The sequence below is a fragment of the Poromitra crassiceps genome (assembly GCF_964638095.1).
Source record: "Poromitra crassiceps genome assembly, chromosome: 27".
NCBI lineage: Eukaryota > Metazoa > Chordata > Actinopteri > Beryciformes > Melamphaidae > Poromitra > Poromitra crassiceps.
The window spans coordinates 5,207,401-5,224,900 of NC_139650.1; the positions used below are offsets into that span (position 1 = coordinate 5,207,401).

General features: G+C 47.7%; 1 protein-coding gene across 1 annotated transcript in view; it reads left to right on the plus strand.

Moving 5' to 3' along the window:
- Positions 1-17,500, plus strand: part of ppfia4 (PTPRF interacting protein alpha 4) — a gene marked incomplete at its 3' end in the record, with an annotated part of 44,728 nt that overhangs the window by 4,690 nt on the left and 22,538 nt on the right. Inside the window, exons 4-11 of the mRNA XM_083661878.1 lie at positions 5,108-5,329; positions 6,404-6,550; positions 14,399-14,533; positions 15,633-15,716; positions 16,599-16,730; positions 16,908-16,970; positions 17,068-17,159; positions 17,336-17,465. Of these exons, the coding sequence (XP_083518004.1) occupies positions 5,108-5,329; positions 6,404-6,550; positions 14,399-14,533; positions 15,633-15,716; positions 16,599-16,730; positions 16,908-16,970; positions 17,068-17,159; positions 17,336-17,465 (1,005 nt within the window). The remainder of the gene's footprint in view (positions 1-5,107; positions 5,330-6,403; positions 6,551-14,398; positions 14,534-15,632; positions 15,717-16,598; positions 16,731-16,907; positions 16,971-17,067; positions 17,160-17,335; positions 17,466-17,500) is intronic.

Here is a 17,500-nt window from a genome sequence, read left to right on the forward strand (position 1 = left end):
TCTGCCTGTGTGATTATCTACCTGCTCTGTGGCTTCTTTTGTTGTTTTTATGCCTTCATAATGTTTGTCTGTCTGCCTGATTATCTACCTGCTCTGTGGCTTCTTCTTTTTGTGTTTTTTTTTATGTCTGCCTGTGTGAATATCTACCCACTCTGTGGCTTCTTCTTCTTGTGTTTTTATGTCTGTCTGTGATTATCTATCTGTGATTATCTACCTCCTTCTTCTTCTTGTGTTTTTTATGTAGTCTGCATAGTGTTTGTCTGTCTGACTGCTACCTCTTCCTTTGTTTCTCCATTCTCACTCTCACTCACAAAAACACATACACTCACCTTTACTCTCTCTCTCTCCTTCTCAAAAACACACACACACACACACACACACACACACACACACACACACACACACACACACACACACACACACACACACAGAACAGACCCAAGTGCAGCATAGTGTAAACCTCCATTACCTTTGATAATGGAATCCGTTGGTTGTTCTTGCTCTGTGTCTGAGCCCTGTCCTCCCTGGTTTGAGGCCAGCTCTGAAAATGAGCACACGTTATGTAACTGTGTCTGTGTCCGTCCACAGGGAATAACCAACCCTCCCCATGATCAAACAGCAGAGCCTGGTCCTGTCTTTCTGCATGGAAATCGCCTTCCTCTGTGTGCTCTGAGAAACTAAGATTCAGCTACTGTGGCCTCTCTGTCGCTCAGAGAAACGCTATGAAGCGATATATTTTTATTCAGAAAATAGTTCAACCTGAAAAATCAATTAAGAAATCACGAAGATGACAAGAGAGAGGGAGAGAAGATGGAGAGCACATGTGTCTCTCTGAGTGGGTAGTGTGCCCGACAGAGCGGTATCAGCACCATCCGTCCTTGACCACCCACTGCCCCGCCCACTGCTCCGTCGACAGTAGTCTCTCAAGACCCGCAATTCACAAAATGCCTCCCGCCTCCCGCCTACACGTCTGTACTCTGCAGCTCTCAAAGTTGGTCAAAAAAGAAGGCAGAGTGATTTAAAGAGAGAGTGGCCCCGACAGAAGTCCAAAATGCTTGATCGTCGTTGTGACTCGCGTAGCTATAATGTGTGTGGGGGGGAATAGTTCCAGGAAGTACGTTTGAATGCATAAAATAAAGCTCATAATATAAATGTCTTGAAACAAATGAAAACACGCTCGCACACTACAAGGGCTCCTTTTGAATAGTGTTATTGCACCAAGTGCAAGTGGTAACGTTTCGAGCTACATTAGCTCTTCGTCAGACAATTATACAGAGGTGAGACGCCATCTTATATACAGTAGTAGTCACCTGATAGTGAAGAGGTCACATGATTGAACAACGCAGCTGTGTATAATAACAATCAATCAGAGGAGTAAAAGTCATAGACTACATATTATGTCATACAACAAAGAGAAAATCAACAGTCTGTAGTCAAGTTTAACCTCTGTCATCACACGAGTGAAGAAAAAACAATAAATACAGCAGTACGTTTCTTGTAGTGTGACTAAGGCGACTCAACCTGTGTGAAGGTGCGAGAAAAAAAGTGTGAAGCAACTGACCATATATACAGAAATATACAAACAATTAACAAGCAATATATATATATACACACATACCACAAATGGATGTGCATGTTTTTATCTCTTTCTCTTGCAATATAAATGTCTTGCCCTTTCAAAGTACATCGCAAACGGTCCATCACAAACGGTCCATTCCAACGGTCCATCCTTTTGGGGGGTGTTTTTATCCAGAGCACCTCACAGTAGTACAGTGCAGTAGTATGAGTGCACCTGTTTACAGCAGGGGGTGAAGCCCTGACCACGGCATGGTGTTGGCTGTGTTGTATACCGACTGAGTGCTACACAGAGCTATAGTGTCGGTCAGGTGGGGGAACTTTCAGAGACCCAGCTGAGTAAAGCTAATAAGTAAACCCGTATGTTGTGATGCTCTTGTAGTCTTCAGGGGCCCGGTTGCACCAAGTGGTCTTACGACTGGTCTTAAGCTAAGTTGGTCGTAACTTTACGACCTAACAGCTACGCCGGTTGCACCAAGAGGGCGTAAGCCTTTTTCTCACTAAGACCGGTCGTAAATATTACGCCTGGTCAGGAGGAGGAGTAAGGTGCCTGTGCCTGTAAGAGATCTCCGTGGTAGTATATCAGCAGAGATCTGCTGTGATTGAGTCCTCACCGTCCTCATCATCGTAAAGTCGCCTTCGAAGCATGACGTTAGATTATAACGAACTAGTTGTGTGGCTTAGCCTTCCCAAATGTTGAGGGTCGTTTTTTAGAATTTAATACATAGAATTGGGAACGTTACATTCAATTTCATTCAGACTGTCTGGCACTCAATCGCCGCCATTTTTCCCCCGGAGCGAGGGAGGGTGGGAGGAGGGAGGGTGTAGTGACGCACATACAGTAGTGGCTGATAGAGCATAGTGGCACAGTGACACTCCAAGCAGGTCGCGAGGCACATTTTTGCAACATCATCCAATCAGGGGGCATTCCCTGGCAATTCACATGGACGCGCATTGCTACGACCGGCATAGTTAAGACCAGACGTAAGCCCTGTTGGTGCAACAGGCATAAATCCACTCTAAAGACTGGTCTTAACTAAGACCGACGTAGGAGTTACGACCAGGCGTAGTTAAGACCACTTGGTGCAACCGGCCCCTGGAGTGTTTTACCAGTACTCTAGCTTCACATGTTTAGGGCCACATGCGTAGGTTTCTGTATGCTATTCACAAGCAGGCAAAATGCTACAATGAGGGCACGGAGGGGGTCTTACTAACTTTGCTGCCCTCTGTTTTGCCTGTCTGAATATGTCTCCCTGAAGGTTAATTTAATTAAGCCCTGGAATTAACTCCACTTTGAGCGGTGGAGAGAAGACAAACATCTTCAAAACAACACGGCAGCCTAACCTCATACAAGCCTCCCCCAATGTGCAAACACTCAACTCTTCATATCTAGGTCATCCAAAACTTTCTCTACCTCTCAAACAACTCTGAATACCCTCCTTTGCATATCACTTGTATGTATGTTAACTATACTGTATGCAACGTTCTTAAAGGGCCACTTTGCCAATTTTCAACCAGGTTTTTACCTTTTTTTTATATTTTATTTTGCAATTTTCAGAACGTGAAAAACAAAAACAGGCTCACACACAAAAGAAGAGGAAAAAAGGAAAAGCGTACATATATCATCAACATTTGAATGTTGCTGCCAGCCACGTAAGGTGGTCATATGCTTGCAGGAGATGTGCGCGGGATCCCACGCACATCTCTCTTCTCGTCCATGTGAAGTCAGCTGGGCGAGTTACCCGGCTGTTGCCCCCAACCTCGTCCAAGTAGGCCAGAAACGGGTCCCAGATAGTTGAGAATTTCCCAAATGAGTTGGCCCTCAGGAACCTGAGTCTCTCCATACGTATATTCTGGCCCAGAATCCGGATAGTGAAGGGCAAAACCAAAAAGCATGGGACAGTGTACCCTCTAACACCTGATACCTATCACATAGTGGTGAGACAGGAGGGTACAGCTTATGCAACCTAGACTTGGAATAGTCAGTGAAGACGGTGGGTGACTTTAAATCGGATCAGTTGGTGTCTGCTGTTAATTGAGCAGAGTTGGACCACAGACAGAATCCTGTCCCATGTAATTTCAGACAGATCAACACCACCAGCTTTGTATCATTACAAAAGAAACAACGTTTAACTTCCCTCCATCTTACCTGGACCGAGACAGAGACGTTGGATTATAGAGAGTCTGCAACTTCAAGTCACTGTATCTGTATCTGTTTCGCCACTGCAATGTCCCCTTAGGAGACTTAGGATACTTAGGAGCCACTGAAGTTTCATAACATGGAGAGACAGGCAGCCAATCACAAGCTGCCATTTAGGAGACCGGACAAATACCATTTCACACTATAGATGTGATGTCACAGAGGCAGAAGTCACTGTGGGGTCACGCCCACTGAGTCACAGCAAGACTGAGCTTGAATGCAGTAATCAGCCTAGATAACTGACACCTGCTGCTCAGGGAGGAACTTGACACTCATTCCCGATTGAGGGGGCGTGTTCCCGTGGGTGTGCATACCCTCTATAGACCAAATCACCGTGACGTCACCATGTAAACAAATTTACTTCCGGGTACCACTTGGGGAAGGCGGCAGGTTTAAATGTGCGTGTTGTCAAATAAATGCTGTCAAACCCTCTCGTTGTTTTCGGCCGACTACTTTCAATTTAAATGGTTAAACGGTTGGTAAACATGCTTGTCCGACGTATCTAGCCTTTCTTCTGTGTTTGTTTTATGTAGTGTTAGCTAACTAATAACGTTTGTTTGTCTGTCAAACTCGCTGTTTTTTTACGTTACAGACAGAGTAACCTCGCGTCACCAGGCTCTTCTCGGTGAGAAAGAGCCTGGTACAGACAGAGCTACTGACGCCACGTCAATTTAATTTAGCTTCAAGTCTACTCTAGTCTGGTCCAACAGGTAAATTAGCTAGTCTGGTCTCCACTAACGTTAGTGAAAGTGTTGTTATGAATGATATTAAACAACAACACAACACGGACGAACCATTTTTGTCTTCTTTGTCTGTTTTTGTCTTCAACATGTCAGTTTGTGCCGTCCACCGCCATTATAATGTGTGGACCTCAGGGGTACCCGGAAGTAAATGTAAACATCCCGCTGATTTGGTCTATTGGCGGAGCCTGGAATGCACTGTCTCTACAATCTATCGTCTCTGACCGAGAGCCCCGCATTCATTCACAGAACTTCCTGGCCCAAATGATGTCATAATGATGTCATTTGGTGCTGTTTTGCCATGGTGTCACTATTCCTGTCAGGTTGAAAATCTGTAAAGTGGCCCAAAAGAATGACTTTGACATCCATTACTTGTGTCTCTGTGTCCACCTTACAGAGACTGTGTCTGTGTCCACCTTACAGAGACTGTCTGTCTGTGTCCACCTTACAAAGACTGTGTGTCTGTGTCCACCTTAAAGAGACTGTGTGTCTGTGTCCAGTCCACCTTACAGAGACTGTGTCTGTGTCCACCTTACAGAGACTGTGTCTGTGTCCACCTTACAGAGACTGTCTGTCTATGTCCACCTTACAGAGACTGCCCAACGGCTCCATAGACGCCCATGACGATGGCAGTCGGGTGACTGAGCTTCAGGAGCTGCTGGACCGGACCAATCAGGAGCTAGCCCAGACCCGCGAGCGCTCTGGCTCTCTCAACGGCCGCGTGGCCGAGCTGGAGGCGGAGCTTGCCAACGCACGCCGAGAGCTGAGCCGCAGCGAGGAGCTGTCAATCAAACAGCAGAGGGAACAGAGAGAGGTGAGCGTAAACTAGACGAGAGCGATGGGGAGGACTAAAGTGAGAGGAAGGAATGTGCTTCTGATCTGGCAACAAGTGTATAAGCACCCAGCAGGGGGCAGCAATGAGTTTGAGCTGAAGAAGAACACTTCTCAGTCAAAATACGGTCAGTCAGTCATCGGCATCCGGGTAGTGTAGCGCTAGATTCCCTGCCTACCTACACAAGGGTCGCAGGTTCGCATCCTCGTGTTACCTCCGGCTTGGTCGGGCGTCCATACAGGCATACTGGCTAGTGTCTGCGGGTGGGAAGCCGGAATGAGGGTATGTGTCCTGGTCGCCGCACTAGCGCCTCCTCTGGTCAGTCAGGGCGCCTGTTCGGGGGGAAGGGAACTAGTGGGAATAGCGTGATCCTCACATGTGCTACGTCCTGCCGGTGAAGCTCGGGTGAAAAGAAGCGGCTGGCAACTGCACATGTGTCGGAGGAAGCATGGTGCTAGTCTACGGCTCTCCCTAGATCGGCAGAGGGCGGAGCAGCGACCGGGGCAGCAGGGGGAAATTGGCCAAGTACAATTGGAGAGAAAAATGGGGGTGGGGGACGGTCAGTCTACTGTAATAGCCTCTATCACCTCTACTACATTCATTTAGTTTGGCAGCTATTGAGAGTTGATTCGAGTTGGTGTGGAGGTGACATCACTGGTCCACAACACTCAAATCAACTCTCAATAACTGTCAAACTAAACGAATGCCTGCAAAACTGTTACTGAGTTTTCTGATATACTACTGATTTTGTAATGATACAAAGCTGGGTGAAAATCGGCGGAGTGTTCCTTTAATGTAATGTTTTGGTCACTCTCACCACAAAATTTGGGGAGATTTGACCATTGAGATGCATACTTACAAATCAACCAACGTCTTATCTGATTATAACGTTGGATTCTATGTTTTGATAAGGCTTTGACATCAACTAGAACTACAATAGAGTCAATCACCATTGAAGGACTGGCGACCACTGGCCAAGAGTTTCCCTTCCCATGCAGCTTTTGGCCCCCCACACACAGCCAGGTGTGTTTTTCTCTTACTATCTGCCTGTTGTAGGGGCTGGCACAGAGAGAGGATATGGAGGAGAGGATAACCACGTTAGAGAAACGCTACCTGGCTGCCCAGCGGGAGACCACCCACATCCACGACATCAACGACAAGCTGGAGAATGAACTGGCCACCAAGGACTCCCTGCACCGACAGGTAACCACTGACTCCCTGCACCGACAGGTAACACTGACTCCCTGCACCGACAGGTAACACTGACTCCCTGCACCGACAGGTAACACTGACTCCCTGCACCGACAGGTAACCACTGACTCCCTGCACCGACAGGTAACACTGACTCCCTGCACCGACAGGTAACACTGACTCCCTGCACCGACAGGTAACACTGACTCCCTGCACTGACAGGTAACCACTGACTCCCTGCACCGACAGGTAACACTGACTCCCTGCACCGACAGGTAACACTGACTCCCTGCACCGACAGGTAACACTGACTCCCTGCACTGACAGGTAACCACTGACTCACTGCATCGACAGGTAATCACTGACTCCCTGCACTGACAGGTAACACTGACTCCCTGCACCGACAGGTAACACTGACTCCCTGCACTGACAGGTAACCACTGACTCCCTGCACTGACAGGTAACACTGACTCCCTGCACTGACAGGTAACACTGACTCCCTGCACCGACAGGTAACACTGACTCCCTGCACCGACAGGTAACACTGACTCCCTGCACCGACAGGTAACACTGACTCCCTGCACTGACAGGTAACCACTGACTCCCTGCACCGACAGGTAACACTGACTCCCTGCACCGACAGGTAACACTGACTCCCTGCACCGACAGGTAACCACTGACTCCCTGCACTGACAGGTAACACTGACTCCCTGTGCCGACAGGTAACACTGACTCCCTGCACCGACAGGTAACACTGACTCCCTGTGCCGACAGGTAACACTGACTCCCTGTGCCGACAGGTAACACTGACTCCCTGTGCCGACAGGTAACACTGACTCCCTGCACTGACAGGTAACACTGACTCCCTGTGCCGACAGGTAACACTGACTCCCTGTGCCGACAGGTAACACTGACTCCCTGTGCCGACAGGTAACACTGACTCCCTGTGCCGACAGGTAACACTGACTCCCTGCACCGACAGGTAACACTGACTCCCTGTGCCGACAGGTAACACTGACTCCCTGTGCCGACAGGTAACACTGACTCCCTGTGCCGACAGGTAACACTGACTCCCTGCACCGACAGGTAACACTGACTCCCTGCACTGACAGGTAACCACTGACTCCCTGCATCGACGGGTAACACTGACTCCCTGCACCGACAGGTAACACTGACTCCCTGCACTGACAGGTAACACGGACTCCCTGCACTGACAGGTAACACTGACTCCCTGCACTGACAGGTAACACTGACTCCCTGCACTGACAGGTAACACGGACTCCCTGCACTGACAGGTAACCACTGACTCCCTGCACTGACAGGTAACACTGACTCCCTGCACTGACAGGTAACACTGACTCCCTGCACCGACAGGTAACACTGACTCCCTGCACTGACAGGTAACCACTGACTCCCTGCACCGACAGGTAACACTGACTCCCTGCGCCGACAGGTAACACTGACTCCCTGCACTGACAGGTAACCACTGACTCCCTGCACTGACAGGTAACACTGACTCACTGCACTGACAGGTAACCACTGACTCCCTGCACTGACAGGTAACACTGACTCACTGCACTGACAGGTAACCACTAACTCCCTGCACTGACAGGTAACACTGACTCCCTGCACTGACAGGTAACACTGACTGCCTGCACCGACAGGTAACACTGACTCCCTGCACCGACAGGTAACACTGACTCCCTGCACTGACAGGTAACACTGACTCCCTGCACTGACAGGTAACACTGACTCCCTCCACTGACAGGTAACACTGACTCCCTCCACTGACAGGTAACACTGACTCCCTGCACTGACAGGTAACACTGACTCCCTGCACCGACAGGTAACACTGACTCCCTGCACCGACAGGTAACACTGACTCCCTGCACTGACAGGTAACACTGACTCCCTGCACCGACAGGTAACACTGACTCCCTGCACCGACAGGTAACACTGACTCCCTGCACCGACAGGTAACACTGACTCCCTGCACCGACAGGTAACACTGACTCCTTGCATCGACAGGTAAACACTGACTCCTTGCACCGACAGATAACCACTGACTCCCTGCACCGACAGGTAACACTGACTCCCTGCACCGACAGGTAACACTGACTCCCTGCACCGACAGGTAAACACTGACTCCCTGCACCGACAGGTAACACTGACTCCCTGCATCGACAGGTAAACACTGACTCCCTGCACCGACAGGTAACACTGACTCCCTGCACTGACAGGTAAACACTGACTCCCTGCACCGACAGGTAACACTGACTCCCTGCACTGACAGGTAAACACTGACTCACTGCATCGACAGGTAACCACTGACTCCCTGCATCGACAGGTAACACTGACTCCCTGCACCGACAGGTAACACTGACTCCCTGCACCGACAGGTAAACACTGACTCCCTGCATCGACAGGTAATCACTGACTCCCTGCATCGACAGGTAACACTGACTCCCTGCACTGACAGGTAACCACTGACTCACTGCATCGACAGGTAACACTGACTCCCTGCACCGACAGGTAACACTAACTGGTACAGTAGGGCTATACTCGAGTCGAGTACTGGGCACATTTTCAGGACTTCTGACTCGACTTGGACTTGAGCACTGATGACTCGGACTTGGACTTGGAAGTTGGAGACGAGGCCTCAGATTTGTTAATTGATAAAGACTTTTTTGTTCTTTTTTGTAATAAGCCCTAATAATTTAAATTTTTAATTTTAAAGATATTGATAGATATTAATACTTAATTTCGTGCAAGGACCTGTGTTCCACCTACATGTGGATTCACACTCATGTTCAGTAATTCCAGACTCTGACTCGGACCGAGGTAATGGGCACTAGAAACCTACAACACTGTGAGCAGGCCCATAGAAACCTACAACACTGTGAGCAGGCCCATAGAAACCTACAACACTGTGAGCAGGCCCATAGAAACCTACAACACTGTGAGCAGGCCCATAGAAACCTACAACACTGTGAGCAGGCCCATAGAAACCTACAACACTGTGAGCAGAACAGATAGAAACCTACAACACTGTGAGCAGGCCCATAGAAACCTACAACACTGTGAGCAGAACCCATAGAAACCTACAACACTGTGAGCAGGCCCATAGAAACCTACAACACTGTGAGCAGGCCCATAGAAACCTACAACACTGTGAGCAGAACCCATAGAAACCTACAACACTGTGAGCAGAACCCATAGAAACCTACAACACTGTGAGCAGGCCCATAGAAACCTACAACACTGTGAGCAGAACCCATAGAAACCTACGACACTGTGAGCAGGCCCATAGAAACCTACAACACTGTGAGCAGGCCCATAGAAACCTACAACACTGTGAGCAGAACCCATAGAAACCTACAACACTGTGAGCAGGCCCATAGAAACCTACAACACTGTGAGCAGGCCCATAGAAACCTACAACACTGTGAGCAGGCCCATAGAAACCTACAACACTGTGAGCAGGCCCATAGAAACCTACAACACTGTGAGCAGGCCCATAGAAACCTACAACACTGTGAGCAGAACCCATAGAAACCTACGACACTGTGAGCAGGCCCATAGAAACCTACAACACTGTGAGCAGAACCCATAGAAACCTACGACACTGTGAGCAGGCCCATAGAAACCTACAACACTGTGAGCAGGCCCATAGAAACCTACAACACTGTGAGTAGGCCCATAGAAACCTACAACACTGTGAGCAGGCCCATAGAAACCTACAACACTGTGAGCAGAACCCATAGAAACCTACAACACTGTGAGCAGAACCCATAGAAACCTACAACACTGTGAGCAGGCCCATAGAAACCTACAACACTGTGAGCAGGCCCATAGAAACCTACAACACTGTGAGCAGGCCCATAGAAACCTACAACACTGTGAGCAGGCCCATAGAAACCTACAACACTGTGAGCAGGCCCATAGAAACCTACAACACTGTGAGCAGAACCCATAGAAACCTACGACACTGTGAGCAGGCCCATAGAAACCTACAACACTGTGAGCAGAACCCATAGAAACCTACGACACTGTGAGCAGGCCCATATAAACCTACAACACTGTGAGCAGGCCCATAGAAACCTACAACACTGTGAGTAGGCCCATAGAAACCTACAACACTGTGAACAGGCCCATAGAAACCTACAACACTGTGAGCAGAACCCATAGAAACCTACAACACTGTGAGCAGGCCCATAGAAACCTACAACACTGTGAGCAGAACCCATAGAAACCTACAACACTGTGAGCAGGCCCATAGAAACCTACAACACTGTGAGCAGGCCCATAGAAATCTATGGAGGTACAGCGTCTGAAAAACAATAATAAAAGCAATTGCACTCAGTGAACTGACATGCTGCTCCACTGCCCTTTCATAAAACGGCCAATAAACTTCAGGTAAGGACGGAGTCAGTATCGGTGGAAGTGTCATGTCATTATTATAAATGTGCAGGCTGTAAGGATGTGTCATTACCCAGAGGTGGTGACACCAAAGGTGGCACATTAATCTTCATGCAAGGTGGCATCCAAGTTATGGATTCAAGCTAATGTGTGCTCTCTCTCTCTCCCTCTCTCCCTCTCTCTCTCTCTCTCTCTCTCTCTCTCTCCCTCTCTCTCTCTCTCACACACACACACAACATTTTAATATTTCATGCCTTAACCATGTTATCCGCAATACCCCAGAGAGGATAATATAATCAGAATACAAAATAAAATGAAACTGCATTTATAAGGCACTGTCTATTGATCCAGGTGGGTCATATTTTAATTTGTTATATAACTATACAATCCAAATGACACTCATTCCACAAAGAAATTGCAAAGGACTTTAATTGGGTTTCGGATGGACGGACAGACCGCCGGCCGGACGGACGGACAGATGGAGAGACTAGAGCCATTTCCACACATGAACTCTGAACTACAGATATTATTTCAGAAAGCAATTCTCCACTCCATGAAAAGCCTTCAACGCATTATTCAGGCGATAACGTGGGGTGGGAGGGTGCCAAAAAGTCAGCACTTGTTACATCGCCCAAAAGCCGCCAGTCAAAATAGTGGTCGCACGAACGTTAAACGGTAGAAAAGGCGATTTTACAAGTGGCATTCAAATCATATCTGACTGGTTTTACATTTATTTCTCCCCACAAAAAGTTGTGTCTCAAATATATAATGCAACACTATCATCTTGGTAGGTTTCTGGACGGCACGGTGGCTCAGTGGTTAGTGCTGTTGCCTCACAGCAAGAACGTCCCGGGTTCGAAACCCCGGTCCGTCCCAGGTCCCTTCTGTGTGGAGTTAGCATGTTCTCCCCGTGTTTGTGTGGGTTTTCTCCGGGTGCTCCGGTTTCCTCCCACCATCAAAGACATGTATGTTAGGGTTAATACTCCTGTCAGTGCCCCTGACCAAGGCAATGGCAAAAAGAACTGGAGTTGGTCCCCGGGCGCTGCACTGCGGCTGCCCGCTGCTCCTGGTTCTAGGAAGGTTCCTAGTAGAGGATGGGTCAAATGCAGAGGATGAATTTCCCCATGGGGATAAATAAAGTATAACTTAACTTAACTTAATAAAGTGTAACTTAATATTATTGTATTTTCACGATACAAGACAGACAGGTAGACCGGGTGCAAAAGAAACCATTCAAGCCGTTTGCAGCACTCGGCACTTGAGGAAATCGATGCATCTGGCCGTGAGTTTGCTCGTTTAATTAATTGATATGCGCAGACGACTAATCAATATACGTGAACGTTAATAGCGGGCACTTATCGCCCAATAGCCTAATGCAGCACTATCTTTACTCAAACTAGCAGATGGAGGAAAAGAAACGATTTGACTTTCACTTGTTTACCTACCAATTTGGCTCTCTTCCAAATAATCCAGCCACGTAACTACACCCATCCATGAAATTAAATAGCACGGTGGTGTGTAGAAGTGCCACTTAACAACTATTTATAGCAGGCTATAATAATCTTGTCTCGCTGGCTTTGAAATGAGCCGGGAGCTGCTAAACTAGAGCCGCTCTGCCAGCAACGCTGACTCATAACAGACATTTGTTGCTAAACATGCAGGCCGTAATGTCTGAATATGTTCAGGAATTCACTGCATGTTTAGAGATGGCTTAGGGTTGCAAAGGGGGCTAAACATTTCTGGTAAATTTCTGGAAATTTTCCATGGAAAGTTGAGCTTGGGAATTTTAGAAATTTTTGAGGGAAAAAATGTTGTTCCCAATATTCAAAGTTGTAAAGTTTCCATGAGAATGAATGTGAATTAATTCTTCCTGGACCTCATCAAGCGTGACCTCATTAGCCGTCCAGTAGTGTGCAGGATTCCTGGAATCTGTGCATGTGATGACCTAGGAGAGACAGACAGACAGACAGATGAGTGACCTCAGTCCCTAGGACAGACAAACAAGTGACCTCAATCCCTAGGAAAGACAGACAGACAGACAGACGAGTGACCTCAGTCCCTAGGAGAGACAGACAGACATATGAGTGACCTCAGTCTCTAGGAGAGACAGACAGACAGATGAGTGACCTCAGTCTCTAGGAGAGACAGACAGACAGATGAGTGACCTCAGTCTCTAGGAGAGACGGACAGACAGATGAGAGACCTCAGTCTCTGGGAGACGCAGACAGACAGATGAGTTACCTCAGTCTCTAGGAGACGCAGACAGACAGATGAGTGACCTCAGTCTCTAGGAGACGCAGACAGACAGATGAGTTACCTCAGTCTCTAGGAGAGACAGACAGATGAGTGAACTCAGTCTCTAGGAGAGACAGACAGATGAGTTACCCCAGTCCCTAGGAGAGACAGACAGACAGATGAGTTACCTCAGTCTCTAGGAGAGACAGACAGATGAGTGAACTCAGTCTCTAGGAGAGACAGACAGATGAGTTACCCCAGTCCCTAGGAGAGACAGACAGACAGATGAGTTACCTCAGTCCCTAGGAGAGACAGACAGATGAGTTACCCCAGTCCCTAGGAGAGACAGACAGACAGATGAGTGACCTCAGTCTCTAGGAGAGACAGACAGATGAGTGACCTCAGTCTCTAGGAGAGACAGACAGACAGACAGAAGAGTGACCTCAGTCCCTAGGAGAGACAGACAGACGAGTGACGTCAGTCTCTAGGACAGACAGACAGACGAGTGACGTCAGTCTCTAGGACAGACAGACAGACGAGTGACGTCAGTCCCTAGGAGAGACAGACAGACAGATGAGTTACCTCAGTCCCTAGGAGAGACAGACAGATGAGTTACCCCAGTCCCTAGGAGAGACAGACAGACAGATGAGTTACCTCAGTCTCTAGGAGAGACAGACAGATGAGTGACCTCAGTCTCTAGGAGAGACAGACAGACAGACAGACAGAAGAGTGACCTCAGTCCCTAGGAGAGACAGACAGACGAGTGACGTCAGTCTCTAGGACAGACAGACAGACGAGTGACCTCAGTCTCTAGGAGAGACAGACAGACAGATGAGTTACCTCAGTCCCTAGGAGAGACAGACAGAGGAGTGACCTCAGTCCCTAGGAGAGACAGACAGACAGATGAGTGACCTCAGTCTCTAGGAGAGACAGACAGACGAGTGACGTCAGTCTCTAGGACAGACAGACAGGAAACAGCTTGTTCAGGGTGAGGCTGAGTTCAGCTCCACATGGGAAACTAACAGCAACAACAACATCCTCCATTTGTGCTAATGTGTCCTTACTGGCTGGGTGCACTGGAGTGTGTACAACACTGCTACACACCTCTCATCACGCTGTGTGTGTATGTGTGTGTGTGTGTGTGTGTGTGTGCGTGTGTGTGCGTGCGTGCGTGCGTGCGTGTGTGTGTGTGTGTGTGTGTGTCAGAGTGAGGAGAAGGTACGCCAGCTGCAGGAGCTGCTGGAGATGGCAGAGCAGCGGCTGGCTCAGACCATGAGGAAGGCTGAAACGCTGCCAGAGGTGGAGGCTGAACTGGCACAGAGAGTGGCAGCACTGTCCAAAGTAACACACACACACGTCGCACACACACACACACACACACACACACAGAAACTCATACACGTACTCTTACTCATTGGGTTAGTTAACACGTCAGTCCGTCGCATGTATGTCATTGACCGTTACTGTGCCACGCGGACAGAAACGCATTCAGGAGGGGATGCTAGAATTTATGATTGTTATAAATATTTATTCATCAAGATAGCGATCATACAAATTAGCTGAGACCATTCTAGAAAGGTAATTAGTAGATTAGTATTGTTGAAGCTATAGCAAATAGGGGTGTGACATATCGTATTGTTCACAATAATACCGGTATAATGTAATTTTTAATATGATAAAAATAAATCTTATCATGATAATGGCAATATTACGACTTGTTGACATAATGACGTCACACACTTTACGGTTACTGGTGTCAAGTAAACTTAAAATACAGGCAATGGATGGGAGCCACCATATTGATCTGAAGTAAATGTTACTATGGATACAGACATTGTTTACAGCCATCACGAGATCGTAGGAGTGGATTGACTCCCGTACCTAGAAAGTATATAGACGATTTTAACTTGACAACATTGACAAACATTCTAAATTGCCCCTAGCTTACTTCCTGTTGCAGTGTTTGCTAATACAATAGGAAATAAGCTAGGTTTCAAACTGTTCCCTAGCAACACATATTCCATGAAAACTTTCTATAATTTATACAGGATCAAACACTGAGTTACTCTTGTAAACTGTTGTAAACAAACGAAGAAGAACTGAGAGATTATTTTTGTTTTGTTTTTACTGAATATTTTAAGGGAAACGTATGTTTATGCTGACATATAAAACTATGACTATAATGTTGCAAGTGTATGTTCTTGAAATGAATAATAACATATATTTTTCAGTATTTTGTCATATCATAAACGAATATCGTTATCGCAGAAATACCCTGAAATATCGTGATATTATTTTATGGCCATGTCGCCCACCCCTAATAGCAAAAACATATTGATACAGTACAAAGAGAATCAGTAATGCACATGTAAGCAGACAGAAATGGCACACACAACACAGACTCTGAGGCAGCTGTACTGACATGTGTCTCCCCCTGCAGGCTGAGGAGCGCCATGGCAACGTGGAGGAGCGGCTCAGACAGCTGGAGTCACAACTGGAGGAGAAGAACCAAGAGCTGGGAAGGGTGTGTGTGCGTGTGTCTGTGTGTGTCTGTCTGTGTGTGTCTGTGTGTGTCTGTCTGTGTGTGTCTGTGTGTGTCTGTCTTGTGTGTGTGTGTGTGTGTGTGTGTGTGTGTGTGTGTGTGTGTGTGTGTGTGTGTGTGTGTGTGTGTGTGTGTGTGTGTGTGTGTGTGTGTGTGCCAGCCCTGCAGGGTCTCTCTGACCTCTCACTGGGCTGATGCTTCACATTAGTTAGGCGCCTTGACTCTTGGCTCCGTGCTCCCTCATGCGATACACATGCACACAAACATGCGCTCTCACACACACACACACACACACACACACACACACACACACACACACACACACACACACACACGCACACGCACACAAAGAGCTCGCCGTATTCCCAGTGCATTGTTGCATGAATATGAACCAAATCCACATATCCTAGTGCAACACATTTCCCCTCCCCCTAAGCCTGATTGGCTGTTATATTTAGACACTGAATAATTCACACATGGCCAATTTCTCTCTCTCTGTGTGCAATCGCACGACTATATTTAGTGAAAGGAGCTCTCTGAGGAGGCAGATGTGTGTTTGTGTGTGTGTCTGTGTGCATTTACTTGAATGGAACTACTATCAGAGAAGGCATTTAACCCTTTTCTGATCGATTTGTCGCTTAAATCACCGTAATTACATTGTTCTCGCTGTCAAATCCATTGTTGGCCAAGAAGACCTAAGTCTGGCAGCTGGTGATCTTGGGCGAAATGCTCGCACTTAATAATCCATCTGGAGATGCCCGATTGGCTGCAGTACATTGAAATGGAGATTGTGTCAAAGAGAGAATTTGAGAATGTGAGATCATTCCCCCCCCGTCTCTCTCTCTCTCTGTCTGTCTTCCTCAGGCTCGTCAGAGAGAGAAAATGAACGAGGAGCACAACAAGCGTTTATCAGACACCGTGGATCGTCTGCTCACCGAGTCCAACGAAAGACTGCAGCTCCATTTGAAGGAACGCATGGCTGCCCTGGAGGACAAGGCAAGTCCTGCACGCACATCCACGCTTCACATGGGCCTCTATCCAAACGGATCTCCTGATAGTGACCACCGACATTGGCTGACCGCACGAATGAAAAAATAACAAGTGTTCTATTTGGACCGCAGTTTGGGATTTTGCTTTGACACGACTTCGTGTCTTTTTTGTTGTCTTGTCTAGAACTCTCTCATCCAAGACCTGGAGAACTGCCAGAAACAGCTTGAAGAATTCCACCACACCCGGGTCAGTGAGCTTTAATTGAATGACTGAGCCGCTGAGAGCTGAAAGCTGTCTGCAGTCCCCTGATTCACATCCCCCATAATGCCCTTCTCTCTGCCAGGAGCGGCTGATTGGAGAGATTGAGAAGCTGAGAAACGAGATTGACCATCTAAAGCGCCGCAGCGTGGTGTTTGGAGATGGAACGCACCCGCGGTACACGCACACACTCTCTCATACCCACGCCCATATATATGTATGTATATATATATGTATGTATATATATATATATATATATATATATATATATATATATATATATATATATATACAGTGCTATATATACACTATTGATAGTGAACTGAGAAGCTGTTGTGTGCTTATGCTCTCAGGTCTCACCTGGGTAGTGCCAGTGACCTTCGTTACTCCGTGGTGGAGGGCCAGGATGGCCACTACAGCACAACGGTCATCAGGCGGGCACAGAAAGGCAGACTGGCAGCGCTACGAGATGAACCAAACAAGGTGTCCATGTCTCACCAGCAACAATCGCACTACCT